This window comes from Aythya marila, assembly GCF_965140915.1.
Source record: "Aythya marila genome assembly, chromosome: 14".
NCBI lineage: Eukaryota > Metazoa > Chordata > Aves > Anseriformes > Anatidae > Aythya > Aythya marila.
The window spans coordinates 7,924,924-7,941,270 of record NC_139055.1 but is presented as its reverse complement, the minus strand read 5'-3'; the positions used below and the strand labels follow the sequence as shown (position 1 = coordinate 7,941,270).

At 51.2% G+C, this 16,347-nt stretch overlaps 1 protein-coding gene across 1 annotated transcript; it reads left to right on the top strand.

The window, feature by feature from the left end:
* Nucleotides 1-8: 8 nt before the first annotated feature.
* Nucleotides 9-15,596, top strand: LOC309883670 (uncharacterized protein; the record flags this gene model as incomplete). Its single annotated transcript, XM_082771933.1, is given in 6 exon segments — nt 9-2,474; nt 3,377-3,392; nt 8,071-8,336; nt 8,339-8,467; nt 8,469-11,054; nt 15,591-15,596. Coding segments are annotated over 6 exon segments (5,442 nt in total). The 5' UTR covers nt 9-35.
* Between the last annotated feature and the right edge of the window lie 751 nt (nt 15,597-16,347).

Genomic DNA, 16,347 nt, shown 5'->3' with positions numbered 1-16,347 from the left:
TGCGGGCGTCCGGTGGCGGCGGGGCCGTGGCGGAGATGTGCGCACCGAGAGAAGGGCGCTGGGGCCGGAGGCAGCGAGCGCTGCTGTGCTGCGTGTTGGTGGCGGCGTGGGAGGCGGCGTGGGGGCAGCTGCGCTACTCGGTGCCCGAGGAGCTGCCCAAGGGCTCTTTCGTGGGCGATGTGGCCAAGGACCTGGCGCTGCAGCCGGCGACGCTCAGCGACCGCGGCGCCCGCATCCTGGACCGAGGTAGGACGCGATATTTCTCTCTGCATGCGAACAGCGGCCACCTGGTGACGGCGGAGAGGCTAGATAGAGAGCAGCTGTGCGAGGTGTTGCAACGATGCGTGCTGCGCTGTGAGGTGATCGTGGAGGGCGAGATGAAAGTTTACGAGATCGAAGTGGAAATCACGGACATTAACGACAACGCGCCCAGCTTCCGAGAGGCTGAAAAGGAACAGAGAATGAGCGAGATGACACCTCCCGGGTCCCGGTTTTCACTGGCGGAGGCTTACGACCCGGACGTGGGAGTGAATTCCTTGCAGAGCTACGAGCTGAGCGGCGACGAGCACTTCTCGCTGTCCGTGCAGGCGGGAGCCGACGGCGAGAAGCGTCCCGAGCTGGTGCTGGCCAAGGCGCTGGACCGGGAGGAGGCGGCGTTTCACGAGCTGGTGCTGAGGGCGAGCGACGGCGGCGAGCCGGCACGGACGGGCACGGCGCGCATCCGCGTGGTTGTGCTGGACGCCAACGACAACGCGCCCGTGTTCAGCCAGGCGGTGTACGCTGTGCGCGTGCCCGAGGACGTGCCCGTGGGCTCCACGCTCCTCACCCTCACGGCCACTGACGCTGACGAGGGACCTAACGGCGATCTGAAATACTTATTTAAGAAAATCACTGACAAAGCCTCGCAGATACTCCACCTGGATCCCGAGACGGGATCGATCAGGTTGGTGAGGAGCCTGGACTTCGAGGAAGGCGACTCCTACGAAATGGAGGTGCAAGCCCATGACGGCGGTGGCCTTTCCGACACAGCTACAATCTCGATCTCGGTGACCGACGTGAACGATAACGCGCCCGAGTTGACTGTGTCGTCGGCGCTGAGCGAGATCTCGGAGGACGCGCCTTCGGGGACGGTGGTGGCCCTGCTGCACGTGCAGGACCGCGACTCGGGCGCCAACGGCGAGGTGCGGTGCTCGCTGGTCGGCGACGTGCCGTTCCGTCTGCGGAGCTCGGTGGGCAGCTACTACAGCGTGGTGACGGCGCGGGAGCTGGACCGGGAGGAGGTGTCGGAGTACAACGTGACGGTGTGGGCGTCGGACGGCGGGTCGCCGTCGCTGCGCAGCAGCGCGGTGCTGGCGCTGCGCGTGCTGGACGTGAACGACAACGCGCCGGTGTTCGCGGAGGCGCGCTACAGCGCCCGTCTGCCCGAGAACAACGCCGAGGGCGCGCTGGTGCTGACGGTGCGGGCGTGGGACGCGGACTGGGGGCAGAACGCGCGCGTGCGCTACCGGCTGGCGGAGGGGCGCGTGCGAGGCGCGCCGCTGTCGTCCTACGTGTCGGTGCAGGCGGAGACGGGCGCGCTGTACGCGCTGCGCTCGTTCGACTACGAGGAGGTGCGCGAGGTGGGGCTGTGGGTGCGGGCGGAGGACGGCGGCGCGCCGGCGCTGAGCAGCAACGTGTCGGTGCGGCTGCTGATCGTGGACGAGAACGACAACGCGCCGCAGGTGCTGTACCCGCCGATGGCGGCGGCGGCGGCGTCGGGCGCGGGCTGGACGGGCGTGGAGCTGGCGCCGCGCTCGGCGGAGCCCGGCGCGCTGGTGGCCAAGGTGGTGGCGGTGGACGCGGACGCGGGGCAGAACGCGTGGCTGTCCTACGAGCTGGCCAAGGCGACGGAGCCGGGGCTGTTCCGCGTGGGGCTGCACAGCGGCGAGGTGCGCACGGCGCGCTCGCCGCTGGCCCGCGACGCGCCCAGGCACAGCCTGGTGGTGGTGGTGAAGGACCAGGGCCGGCCGGCGCTGTCGGCCACGGCCACGCTGACGGTGGTGCTGGCCGAGAGCGTGGCCGAGCTGCTGTCGGAGCTGGGCAGCGCGGCGGCGCCGGCCGAGCCCGGCGGCAGCCTGACGCGCTGGCTGGTGCTGGCCGTGGCGGCCGTGTCGTGCCTCTTCGTCGCCTTCCTGCTGCTGCTGCTGGCGCTGCGCCTGCGGCGCTGGCGCCGCTCGCAGCTGCTGCCGCCGGCCAGCGGCGCCTTGCGCGGCGTGCCGGCCTCGCACTTCGTGGGCATCGACGGCGTCCGCGCCTTCCTGCACTCCTACTCGCACGAGGTGTCGCTCACCGCCGACTCGCGCAAGAGCCAGCGGCGCTGGGCGGCCGACAGCTGCTGCAACACCCTCCCGGCGCGGCCGGCGCCCGACAAGGCCGCGCCGCTGCTCGGGGAAGACGCTGCCGGCGCCCGCGGCGCACCGCCCGACGCCCTCCCGGTGAGTCAGTCGCTCCGGACACGCGGACGCCCTCCGTCTCGGCGCTTGCCTCCCTTCCTGCTCATTGCCTTTCCCTCGGTGTTCTGCTTGACCTTACGATGTCCCAGAATGATAAGCCCTTATTAGCTGTTGAGATACAGTTGGAAGGAGAATATTGAGAGTGGTGCAACTGAATGCTGTAAATGTAGAGGAATGGTGTTGGGACGCTGGTTCTGAATTTGAAAAGAATGTGTGATAAGTAGCGATATAGTTTGGGCAGTGGTACGATTTTATTGTGATTGGCAGTTTTTGTAGCATATTTTATGTTTCATTTTATAATTTTGAGAATGCCTGCAGCATTTTTGACCTGGTTTTGGTTTCCTGAAAGGCAACGCTAATCCTCTGATGCCAAAATGTTCTGTACAAACGCTACATTCTGTAGCGTTTCTTCTTAGTTGTAATTCAATTTTTAAGCATTTGTTTCAATGAAGGTTTTGCTTCCCGTTTTTGAGAGGATATTTACATTTGAAAATGCAAAGTTTCTATTACAGCAAATCCTTCTCTCCCTTGACAACGTCTTATAAGCCATCTGGAGACAAGATGTGTATAAGGGAAACCAATTACTCAAAAGACTTGTCATGAGATAAGGCCCCATAGTAAGCCATTTACATTTATAGTTTCATTTTCATTTGAGATAAGCAGGGCACAGCATGGAAAAACTGAAGAGAGTTGATGACCTTGTCTTGCTATGATGTCCGTACTGTACAGTGCAGAGGAAGACTTAAGACCTGAGCCATTTCTTGGTGCTCTGGGGAAGTATTTACCTGAATGCAGAGAAGACCATGCCATCTTTCCTGTGAATTTCTCTACCACACTTTTTCTTTGAATGCTTTTTTTGCTTGTCTGATTTTATCTTTTCCTAGTCTTTTGTCTACCTGGGTAGGCTGATTATGAGTAACAGCATAGCTGTGTTGAGGAAATGTGATATGCTTTCATGGGCCTCACTCTGGGCAGGTAATAGGTGGAATTTTCCTTTCCGTGTTAGAATATCTGGAAGGCAAGATGCATCTTTCCCTTAACCCATTCAGCACTCACTATTCTCAGTAACAGCAAATTCCAATAATGAATTCTATTAATGATTGAGAATGTTTTTGTTTAGCACACTGTTTTAGTGGATTGGGATGATCTTGAAATGATATTCAAGGACCTCATGTTTCACTTAGCTGCTTTTCCTTTCTACTCTTTGCAACTGTTCTCTTGCTGCATGAAGATGGTTTGAGCAGAGTAATGTCTTTATATTCTTCTGTGCTGCTGTTTCAGTGTGTGGTGGAATAATGGCCTGGGTAACATGTCTTTTTAGGCTTTAATTTGTGCTGCATAATATTTGACTAGGATTTAAAATGTTGCTTGAAGTTTGAGATTGGATTCTTGTTCAGTTTTCTTGTTCCTTTTCTGTGCTTTCCACATTTTTGCTTTGTTTGTTGTCAATGACAAAACGCTGGGGAACCCTGAAAAGGCTGGAAGATCTGTTCTGATTAATGGGACTGTGAGAGTGGTTTGCATTCCCAATGTGACTGTTTAGTGCTGTCAGGACAGTCTTTAATATCCTCATTTTCCTAAAAATGTCACTGGATGAAATGCTCTTGCCAGTGACCACCATGCGGCTAGAACTTGGATGTTGTGAGTGGTACAAATGAATGCTGTGAATGCAGAGCAAAGATGGTGAGTGGAATTTTGATTTGATTGTTTTTCTTTTTATTGCATTGTTGTTTTTTTATTTGTTTTTGTTTTTTGACTGTGGAAAACCAGTAGCTCAGCAGTGATATCGTTCAGTCAAAGGTTTGACTATCTAATTTCTGCCAATTCCTGCAGCATTTATGCACCATTTTATCCTGGTTTTCTTGCCCTGAACAGTAACTTTAATTCTCTGGTAATAAAATGCTTTGCAGAAAAACTGTGCGTGTGGTGTGATGATGCCTGCATATTACGGCTTATAGTACCTGTGAGAATCCTCATTACTTCACTCCTATTTATTGTAACGTTGTGCCAAAGAGTTTCTTCAAAGCTATAATTGCATTTTCAGGTCCATATTCCCAGGGAGGTTGTGCTTCATATTTTCCTTTTCTGGCTAGGGCTTTTACATTTGCAAATGCGACATTTGAATTGTAGCAAATATTTAATTCTTTGTGAAGGTCCATACGGCCATTGGGAGACAAAATTTTGTATCTAATGGGAAGAAATAGAAGCTCAATGTTATAAGTAGATAAGGCATGTCTCTGTGGAACAACAATTACACTTAAAGCAGAGGGACATTCTGTTACTGCTGTATTTACGAAGACCCAGTCTTTGTTGCAGAAAGAATCCTCTCTGTCCCTTATCCCTTTTTAGGAGGCTTTAGATACTTGCAGAGAAATGTAGCTCCCTTCATGGTATACTTTGAAGGTGTGCTTGTACATGGTGAGTGAGATTGGGCAAGCTTTTGTTGAACTTTTCCTTTGGTGAGATTTGCTTGCAAATTCTGACGGTGAAAGAAATGCATTGAAGCTATGAAGGTTTGTTTTGATGTGTTGGGGGAATTTTGTGTGAGAAGTTGTAGAAGGGCTGGTGGTCCTTTCTCTGCTTGTTTTAGTTATTCCATTCCCCACAAAGCTGTGGTTTACGCTCTTTGAAGTCTGTCTGCTCAATAGGTTTTGCCTGAGAAATGTTATTGAGGTTTCTGGGATCTTTGGGAGAGATTTTTTGAGAATTCATCCCCTACTGTCTACCTTATGTGTTCTACTGCTATGAATACTGAAAAATATCTAAATATAAACAAACAAAAAAAAAATCAAAGTGTATAAACTATCTGCATAACATTTATTTTCTTCACAATGTTAGGTCATGTTAATGTAGTGGAAAGAAATGTCTTTAGAGCTGTCCGTGGTATAGTCTCTGTGCACGTTGTGAAGAAGTGAGCTGGGCAATTGGTCTTTTAATGAAGTCCTTCTGCCTGTTATAAATATGGAAAGGAAACATAAGAGCTGGGAGTAGTTTGAGAATTCTTTGTGTGTGACGTTCTCTTGGTGGAAAGAGGATCCTTTGAAACCCTGAACTCTCAAGAATGGAGCTGGAAGTGGCTTTGATAACAGATGTGCTATGACAACAGCTGTGTTCACAGAATCCTGGAATCATTTAGGTTGGAAAAGACCTTTTAGATCATCTACCCCAACATTTACTCTAGTACTGCCAATTCTACTGTTAAACCACATCACTAAGCTCTCCATCTACACACCTCTGAAGACCTCCTATATTGGTGACTCAACTACATCGATGGGCAGCCTTGCTGAATACTTCACAATCTTTTCAGTGAAACACATTTTCCTAATATCCACTGCAGCAATCTGAGGCCATTTCCTAGTGTTTTATCACATGGTTCTTGGCAACAGGCTGATTCGCACTTTGCTGTAGCCCCCCTTTAAGGTAATTGTAGAACACGATAAGATCTGCCCTGAGCCTCCTTTTCTGTAGACTAAACAACCCCATCTCCATCAGCCGCTCCTAATGAGATCTGTTCTCTAGACCCTTCAACAGCTCCGTTGCCCTGCTTTGGTCTGCTTCAGCACCTCAGTAACCTTCCTGTAGTGAGGGGTCCAAAACTGATCACAGTATTTGAGGTGCAGCCTCATGAGAGCCGAGTACAGAGGGACAATCACTTCCATACTCCTGCTGGCCAGACTATTTCTGATACAAGTCCGGATGCTGCTGCATCTCTCGTCCGTACTGCTGGCTATTGACCAATACTGGGAGGTAGCTTTCGGCCAGCCAGCTTTTCAGCTAATCTTCTTTCCCCAGCCTGTAGCACTGCATGGGATTGCTGTGACCCAAACAAAGGACCCGTCACTTAACCTTCTGGCCCCATAGACTTGCATATGTCTAAGTAGTTCATCAGGTTGCTGACCTTTTTCTCATGGATTATGAGGTCTTCATTCTGCTTCCTGTCCCTATCTAGCAGGTAGTCAGGGGATGGGGTACCCAGAGAAAAATAGGTCTTGTTGCTAAAGACTGTGACCAAAATGTATTGGGGCGGTCATCTCTTGTCACAGTGTTTCCCCTCCACATGCAATAACGGATGGAGCTTGTCTTTGGTCCTCCTTTTCTTGTTTTTGTATTTATAAAATCATTTTTGATGTCTTAAAGACCAATAGTCAGCTTGAGCTACAGCTGGGATTTGGCCTTTCAAATTATCACCACACACAGCCTGAAACATCTCCTGAGGAATGGAAGTACATCCCTTGAATTTCATTCTATCTAATGTTGAGGCAGATCAAAAAAAGAAGATCTGTAGAGTGACAGTGAAGTCCTTCATTTGTGCAATTTTCACATTTTTGCCTTGTTTACTGTGGACTGGGCCGGAGTGTGACAGAGACCCTTAAAAGGACTGGCATATGTACTGGAAAAGAACTACTTTGATATATCTCTCTTTCAGTAAAGTGTCAGAGAATTATATGCCATTTTATTTCTGCTCTCACCTATGGTGAGAAGTAGGATGTTGTCCATGATGCAATTAAAGACTGTGATTGGAGAGTACAGAGGCTGAGAGGCAGGCTTAGAGCCTGGAAAATAGTTGGATCAGTGTGTCTTTGGCTGGGGAATGCTTTGGTTTCATGCCTGATGCCAAGGCCTGTGCCATTTCTGTTCTGATCATGGTGTCCCTGTCCTTAGAGGCAATGATGTTTCCCTGGGAATAAAGTATTTGGCAGAAAGTGCCTATGGAGTAGAGGTCTCTGAGTTGAAAGGGTGCAGACTGGAGTCAACACTATTTATGAAGGTGAAGTCAAAGAAGAGCAGAAGGGTACTGTGGGAGCAGGTGTTCCATGAAAGCAATAATCTAGGGCTGTAACTGATGCCAAGTACTGATGTAATAACCATTAGCCATGAATGTGAATGCTGACTGCGTAGAATGAGTTCCAGCGATTCAGCATGACAGAATCATGAAAATATGATTGATGCTTAAATGCTTGAGATATTTCATGGTCTTCCTTTGGCTTTTTTTCTCAAATGAATGTAGTGGATTTTTTTGATAAGAGATGCCAAATTCTGCCCTCATCTTACCCCTCTGTGTACACTGGCATGCTCGTGTCCCATGGTTCTCTGATACGTTCAAAGTGAATGCCCTGGGGTTTTCTTCTGTTTTAGGGGTAGGCATTTTTCTGGAAAACCGTTAAAGTGAATGAAAGTTAGAAAAGCATCTTCTGCTGTTGTGATCTCCAAGACTGCATTTATAGTGGGGGAAACTGATTAGAGGCGAGTGCGCAGACTGCTTTGCTAAATAACAGGGATGTGGAGTGAGTGCCCAGGCTTCTCAGAGTAGTGAAGGCACCTGATTACTCCATGATGCTGCACATGTACAGGGAGAACTTTTTTATATCAGTTGTTGACATTGGAACGACAGCACAAATTATCAACAAACGTAAGATTTAAATGAATATAAAGTGTTGGACAGACAAGGAAATGTTCATTCCAAAGGACTACAGAAACGATCTCTGGAATTCCGGGAAGTGACTGTCCTGACACATGGTGTAAGGGCGATAATTACTTTGCGATCAAATTAAAACGTATAATTTTACCTGCAATGCAGTAGAACTACGATATGAAGAAGAGGGTGCTACCTTCATTCTGAACATGACCGCCATGAAGACCAGAATGAATTCCATCTTCTCCTCGGAGAAGGCGTTGCAGAAGCAAGCGCATCGGCGCTGGGCCGTGTCGCAGGGGAATGTGCCGAGGCGCCGCGTCAACGGGGGCCAAAGGTTTCCGCGGAAGAGGCAGGGCGGCGGCGCTCCCTGTGAGCCGTGCGTGCAGTGCCGGGCGGAGGCTGCGGGCGCCGCTGTTCACCACGGAGGAGAGGAGAGGAAGGAGCGGAGCGCTGCAGCCAGCCCCGCCCGCTGCGGCCCGGCTCGCTCGCTGTATCGGCGGCCGTGCGGGCTGCGAGCGGCCCCGCGGTACGGAGCCGAGCTACAGAGAGGCGGAGGGGCTGGCCAAATCGGCCGGCGGCGGGGCCGGAGCTGGAGAAGGATAACGGAGCAGGAGCCGGAGAAGGAGTCTGATCCGGAGCCAGAGGCGAAGAGTCGGGGCGGCGGGAGCTGTCGGCGGCTGTCCGGTGGCGGCGGGGCCGTGTCGGAGATGTGCGCACCGAGAGAAGGGCGCCGGGGCCGGAGGCAGCGAGCGCTGCTGTGTTGCATGTTGGTGGCTGTGTGGGAGGCGGCGTGGGGACAGCTGCGCTACTCGGTGCCTGAGGAGCTGCCCAAGGGCTCTTTCGTGGGCGACGTGGCCAAGGACCTGGCGCTGCAGCTGGCGGCACTCCGTGATCGCGGCGCCCGAGTGGTGTCGGCAGATAGGACGCAGTATTTCTCTCTGCATGCGAACAGCGGCCACCTGGTGACGGCGGAGAGGCTAGATAGAGAGCAGCTGTGCCGGCTGATGGAGCGATGCGTGCTGCGCTGTGAAGTAATCGTGGACGGTGAGATGAAGGTTTACGAGATCGAAGTGGAAATCACAGACATTAATGACAATGCGCCCAGCTTTGGAGAAGCCGAAAAGGAACTGAGAATGAGCGAGACCACAGCTCCCGGGTCGCGCTTTCCCCTGTTCGAGGCTCACGACCCGGACGTGGGAGTGAATTCCCTGCAGAGCTACGAGCTGAGCGGCGACGAGCACTTCTCGCTGTCCGTGCAGGCGGGAGCCGACGGCGAGAAGCGTCCCCAGCTGGTGCTGGCCAAGGCGCTGGACCGGGAGGAGGCGGCGTTTCACGAGCTGGTGCTGAGGGCGAGCGACGGCGGCGAGCCGGCACGGACGGGCACGGCGCGCATCCGCGTGTCTGTGCTGGACGCCAACGACAACGCGCCCGTGTTCAGCCAGGCGGTGTACGCTGTGCGCGTGCCCGAGGACGTGCCCGTGGGCTCCACGCTCCTCACCCTCACGGCCACCGATTCCGACGAGGGAATCAACAGCGAGGTTAAATATTCGGTCATAAAGCTGACAGCCGAGCTAACAGACAAATTTTTTCTAGATCCCGAGACGGGATCGATCAAGCTGTTGAGGAGCCTGGACTTCGAGGAAGGCGACTCTTACGAATTCAGGGTGCAAGCACGGGATAGCGGGGAGCTTTTCGACACGGCTGTAGTCACGATCTCGGTGATGGACGTGAATGACAACGCGCCCGAGATTTCGGTGCGGTCGGCGCTGAGCGAGATCTCGGAGGACGCGCCTTCGGGGACGGTGGTGGCCCTGCTGCACGTGCAGGACCGCGACTCGGGCGCCAACGGCGAGGTGCGGTGCTCGCTGGTCGGCGACGTGCCGTTCCGTCTGCGGAGCTCGGTGGGCAGCTACTACAGCGTGGTGACGGCGCGGGAGCTGGACCGGGAGGAGGTGTCGGAGTACAACGTGACGGTGTGGGCGTCGGACGGCGGGTCGCCGTCGCTGCGCAGCAGCGCGGTGCTGGCGCTGCGCGTGCTGGACGTGAACGACAACGCGCCGGTGTTCGCGGAGGCGCGCTACAGCGCCCGTCTGCCCGAGAACAACGCCGAGGGCGCGCTGGTGCTGACGGTGCGGGCGTGGGACGCGGACTGGGGGCAGAACGCGCGCGTGCGCTACCGGCTGGCGGAGGGGCGCGTGCGGGGCGCGCCGCTGTCGTCCTACGTGTCGGTGCAGGCGGAGACGGGCGCGCTGTACGCGCTGCGCTCGTTCGACTACGAGGAGGTGCGCGAGGTGGGGCTGTGGGTGCGGGCGGAGGACGGCGGCGCGCCGGCGCTGAGCAGCAACGTGTCGGTGCGGCTGCTGATCGTGGACGAGAACGACAACGCGCCGCAGGTGCTGTACCCGCCGATGGCGGCGGCGGCGGCGTCGGGCGCGGGCTGGACGGGCGTGGAGCTGGCGCCGCGCTCGGCGGAGCCCGGCGCGCTGGTGGCCAAGGTGGTGGCGGTGGACGCGGACGCGGGGCAGAACGCGTGGCTGTCCTACGAGCTGGCCAAGGCGACGGAGCCGGGGCTGTTCCGCGTGGGGCTGCACAGCGGCGAGGTGCGCACGGCGCGCTCGCCGCTGGCCCGCGACGCGCCCAGGCACAGCCTGGTGGTGGTGGTGAAGGACCAGGGCCGGCCGGCGCTGTCGGCCACGGCCACGCTGACGGTGGTGCTGGCCGAGAGCGTGGCCGAGCTGCTGTCGGAGCTGGGCAGCGCGGCGGCGCCGGCCGAGCCCGGCGGCAGCCTGACGCGCTGGCTGGTGCTGGCCGTGGCGGCCGTGTCGTGCCTCTTCGTCGCCTTCCTGCTGCTGCTGCTGGCGCTGCGCCTGCGGCGCTGGCGCCGCTCGCAGCTGCTGCCGCCGGCCAGCGGCGCCTTGCGCGGCGTGCCGGCCTCGCACTTCGTGGGCATCGACGGCGTCCGCGCCTTCCTGCACTCCTACTCGCACGAGGTGTCGCTCACCGCCGACTCGCGCAAGAGCCAGCGGCGCTGGGCGGCCGACAGCTGCTGCAATACCCTCCCGGCGCGGCCGGCGCCCGACAAGGCCGCGCCGCTGCTCGGGGAAGACGCTGCCGGCGCCCGCGGCGCACCGCCCGACGCCCTCCCGGTGAGTCAGTCGCTCCGGACACGCGGACGCCCTCCCTGTCGGCGCTTGCCTCCCTTCCTGCTCACTATTCAGCACTCACTATTCTCGGTAACAGCAAATTCCAATAGTGAATTCTAATAATGAATGAGAATGCCTGCACAGTGTTTTTATAGATTTGGGTGGTCTTGAAACAGTATTCAAGGACCTCATGTTTCACTTAGCTGCTTTTCCTTTCTTTTCTGTGCAACTGTTCTCTTGCTGCATGAAGATTGGATGAGCAGAGAAATGTCTATGCATTCTTCTGTGCTGCTGTTTCAGTGTGTGTGGTGGAATAATGGCCTAGGTAATGTGTCTTTTTAGGCTTTAATTTGTGCTGCATAATATTTGACTATGTTTAAATATGTTGCGTTAAGTGTGAGATTGAATACTTGTCCTGTTTTCTTGTTCCTTTTCTATCCTTTCCACATTTTTGCTTTGTTTGTTGTCTATGACAAAATACCGTAGGATCCTGGAAAGACTGGAAGATCTATTTGAGTTATAGGACTGGGAGAGCTGTTTCCATTCCCAGTGTGACTGTTTAGTGTTGTCAGGACAGTCTTTAATATCCTCATGTTTCCTAAAAATGTCACTGGATGCAATGCTCTTGCCAGTGGCATCCATATGGCTAGAACTTGGATGTTGTGAGTGGTGCAAATGAATGCTGTGAATGCAGAGAAAAGATGTTGAGTGGAATTTTGGTTTGTTTGTTTCTTTTTGGTTATATTTTATTTTATTTTATTTTATTTTATTTTATTTTTAATAATGTGGAAAACTAGTAGCTCAGCAGTGATATTGTTTAGTCAAAAGTTTGACTTCCTAATTTGTGCCAATTCCTGCAGTATTTATGCACCATTTTATCTTGGTTTCCCTGCCCTGAAAGGTAACTTTAATTCTCTGGTAATAAAAAGCTTTGCAGAGAAACTGTGCATGTGGTGTTATGATGCCTGCGTATTATGGCTTATAATACCTGTGAGAATCCTCATTACTTCACTCCTATTTATTGTAACTCTGTGCCAAAGAGTTTCTACATAGCTATAATTCAATTTTCAGGTCTTTGTTTTCAGGAAGGTTGTGCTTCATATGTTCCTTTTCTGGTTAGGGCTTTTACATTTGCAAATGCGACTTTTGAATTGCAGCAAATATTTATCTTCTTTGAGAAGGTCCAGTCAGCCACCAGACAACAAAATTTTATGTATAATGGGAAGAAATAGAAGCTCAATGTTATAAGTAGATGAGGCATGTCTCTGTGGAACAACAATTACACTTAAAGCAGAGGGATATTTCGTTACTGCTGTATTTACGAAGACCCAGTCTTTGTTGCAGAAAGAATCCTCTCTGTCCCTTATCCCTTTTTAGGAGGCTTTAGATACTTGCAGAGAAATGTAGCTCCCTTCATGGTATACTTTGAAGGTGTGCTTGTACATGGTGCGTGAGATTGGGAAAACTTTTGTTGAACTTTTCCTTTGGTGAGATTTGCTTGCAAATTCTGATGGTGAAAAAAAGCATTGAAGTTATGAAGGTTTGAGGTGACGTGCTGGGGGAATTTTGTGTGAGAAGTTGTAGAAAGGCTGGTGGTCCTTTCTCTGCTTGTTTTAGTTATTCCATTCCCCACAAAGCTGTGGTTTACGCTCTTTGAAGTCTGTCTGCTCAATAAGTTTTGCCTGAGAAATGTTACTGAGGTTTCTGGGATCTTTGGGAGAGCGTTCTTGAGAATTCATCCCCTACTGTCTACCTTATGTGGTCTACTACTGATGCAGGAAGAACGGCTGAAAGCAGAACAGACACCAGTATGGTCAGATCATGCTCCATTTTATTACTCGAATAGCCTGACTCTTATACTGAACTTAACAGGGTTGAATAGTGTCTTACACAAGATTATTGGTCAAAAGCACGCAGACAAACAAGTACAAGAAAACAACCCCATTGTGATTAGCAGTCATGTAGACCTTGTCCTTGAAGCCAGCTGCTGGCAACAATATTTCTCTAAATACCTCATTTGGGCGAAGTGGAAACACGGTCATGGGAACTTCTCATAGTCGTTCCTGGTAGCTTGGTTTGTTCAGTTGCAGCAAGCCATGGGATCTTTACTGTTTCAAAAATCCCCCAAAATACTACTATGAATAAAGAAAAATATCTAAATAAAAAAAATATCAAAGTGTATAAACTAGCTGCATAACATTTATTGTCTTCACAATGTTAGGTCATGTTAATGTAGTGGAAAGAAATGTCTTTAGAGCTGTCCACGGTATAGTCTCTGTGCACGTTGTGAAGAAGTGGGCTGGGCAATTGGTCTTTTAATGAAGTCCTTCTGCCTGTTATGAATAGGGAAGGCAAACATAACAGCTGGGAGTAGTTCAAGAATTCTTTGTGTGTGACGTTCTCTTGGTGGAAAGAGGAGCTATGGACAGTGACCTCTCAAGAATGGAGCTGGAAGTAGCTTTCATAACAGACGTGCTATGACAACAGCTGTGTTCCTAGTATCCTGGAATCATTTAGGTTGGAAAAGAGCTCTTAGATCATCTAGCCCAACATTTACCCTAGCACTGCCAAGTCTACTGTTAAACCACATCACTAAGCTCTCCATCTGCACATCTCTGAAGACCTCCAATATTGGTGACTCAACTACATTGATGGGCAGCCTTGCTGAATATTTTACAACTTTTTCAGTGAAACACATTTTCCTAATATCCAATGTAAACCTCTACTGCAGCAATCTGAGGCCATTTCCTATTGTTTAATCACATGGTTCTTGGCAACAGGCTGATTCGCACTTTCCTGTAGCCCCCCTTTAAGGTAATTGTAGAACACGATAAGATCTGCCCTGAGCCTCCTTTTCTGTAGACTAAACAACCTCATCTCCATCAGCCACTCCTAATGAGACCTGTTCTCTAGACCCTTCAACAGCTCCGTTGCCCTGCTTTGACCTGCTTCAGCACCTCAGTAACCTTCCTGTAGTGAGGGGTCCAAAACTGATCACAGTATTTGAGGTGCAGCCTCACGAGAGCCGAGTACAGAGGGACAATCATTTTTATAGTCCTGCTGGGTGGACTATTTCTGATACAAGTCCGGATGCTGCTGGATCTCTCGTCCATACTGCTGGCTATTGACCGATATTCGGAGGTGGCTTTCAGCCAGCCAGCTTTTGAGCCAGTCTTCTTCCCCCAGCCTGTAGCACTGCATGGGATTGCTGTGACCCAAAGGACCCGTCACTTAGCCTTCTGGCCCCATAGACTTGCATCTGTCTAAGTAGTTATCAGGTTGCTGACCCTTTTCTCGTGGATTATAAGGTCTTCATTCTGCTTCCTGTCCCTATCTAGCAGGTAGTCAGGGGATGGGGTACCCAGAGAAAAATAGGTCTTGTTCCTAAAAACTGACACGAAAAACACATTAGGGAGATCATCTCTTGTCACAGTGTTTCACCTCCACATGCAATAACGGATGGGTCTTTTCTTTGGTCCTCCTTTTCTTGTTTATGTATTTATAAAATCATTTTTGATGTCTTTAAGACCAATAGCCAGCTTGAGCTCCGGCTGGGCTTTGGCACTTCTAGTTTTCACCGCACACAGCCTGAAACATCTCCTGAGGAATGGAAGTACATCCCTTGAATTTCATTCTATCTAATGTTGAGGCAGATTTTTAAAAAAACAAGTTCTGTAGAGTGACAGTGAAGTCCTTCATTTGTGCAATTTTCACATTTTTGCCTTGTTTGCTGTGAACTGGGCTTGAATGTGGCAGAGACCACTAAAAAGTCTGGAAGATCTACTAGAAAAGAACTACTTTGATATATCTCTCTTTCAGTGTCAGAGAATTATAGTTGTCAGAGAATTATATGCCATTTTCCTTCTGCTCTTACCAATGGTGAGAAGTAGGATGTTGTCCATGATGCAAATAAAGACTGTGACTGCAGAGTAGAAAGGGTAATAGGCAGGCTTAGAGCCTGGAAAATAGTTGGATCAGTGTGTCTTTGGCTGGGGAATGCTTTGGTTTTATGCCTGATGCCAAGGGCTATGCCATTTCTGTTCTGATCATGGTGTCCCTCTCTTTAGAGGCAATGATGCTTCCCTGGGAATAAAGTATTTGGCAGAAAGTGCCTATGGAGTAGAGGTCTCTGAGTTGAAAGGGTGCAGACTGGAGTCAACACTATTTATGAAGGTGAAGTCAAAGAAGAGCAGAAGGGTACTGTGGGAGCAGGTGTTCCATGAAAGCAATAATCTAGGGCTGTAACTGATGCCAAGTACTGATGTAATAACCATTAGCCATGAATGTGAATGCTGACTGTGTAGAATGAGTTCCAGCGATTCAGCATGACAGAATCATGAAAATATGATTGATGCTTAAATGCTCGAGATATTTCATGGTCTTCCATTGGCTTTTTCTCAAATGAATGTAGTGGATGTGTTTGATAAGTGATGCCAAATTCTGCCCTCATCTTACACCTCTGAGTACACTGGCATGCTCATGTCCCATAGTTCTCTGATACGTTCAAAGTGAATGCCCTGGGGTTTTCTTCTGTTTTAGGGGTAGGCATTTTTCTGGAAAACCGTTTAAGTGAATGGAAGCTAGAAAAGCATCTTCTGCTGTTGTGATCTCCTGGATTGCAATTATAGTGGAGGAAACTGGTCAGAGGCGAGTGCGCAGACTGTTTTGCTAAATAACAGGGATGTGGAGAGTGCCCAGGCTTCTCAGGGAGCTGATCGGACCTGTTGGTTCCTTGATGCTGCATATATACAGCGAGAACTGTTTTATATCAGTTGTTGACATTGGAACGATGGCACAAATTATCAACAAATGTAAGATTCAAATGAATATAAAGTATTAGAAAGACAAGGAAATACTCATTCAAGAAGGACTGCAGAAACGATCTCTGAAAGTCCTTGAAGTGACTGTCCTGCACAAATGGTGTAAGGGCGATAATTACTCTGAGGTCAAATTAAAACGTATAATTTTACCTGCCATGCAGTAGAACTAAGATATCAAGCAGAGGACACTACCTTCATTGTGATCATGACCACGCTGAAGACCAGAATGAATTCGATGTTCTCCTCGAAGAAGAGAAGTCGTTCCGGAAGCAAACGCATCGACTCAAGGTCGTGTCGCTGGGGAATGTGCCGTGGAGCCGTGTCCGCGGGGACCGAAGGTTTCCGCGAAAGAGGCAGGGCGGCGGCGCTCGGTGTGAGCCGTGCGTGCAGTGCCGGGCGGAGGCTGCGGGCGCCGCTGTTCACCACGGAGGAGAGGAGAGGAAGGAGCGGAGCGCTGCAGCCAGCCCCGCCCGCTG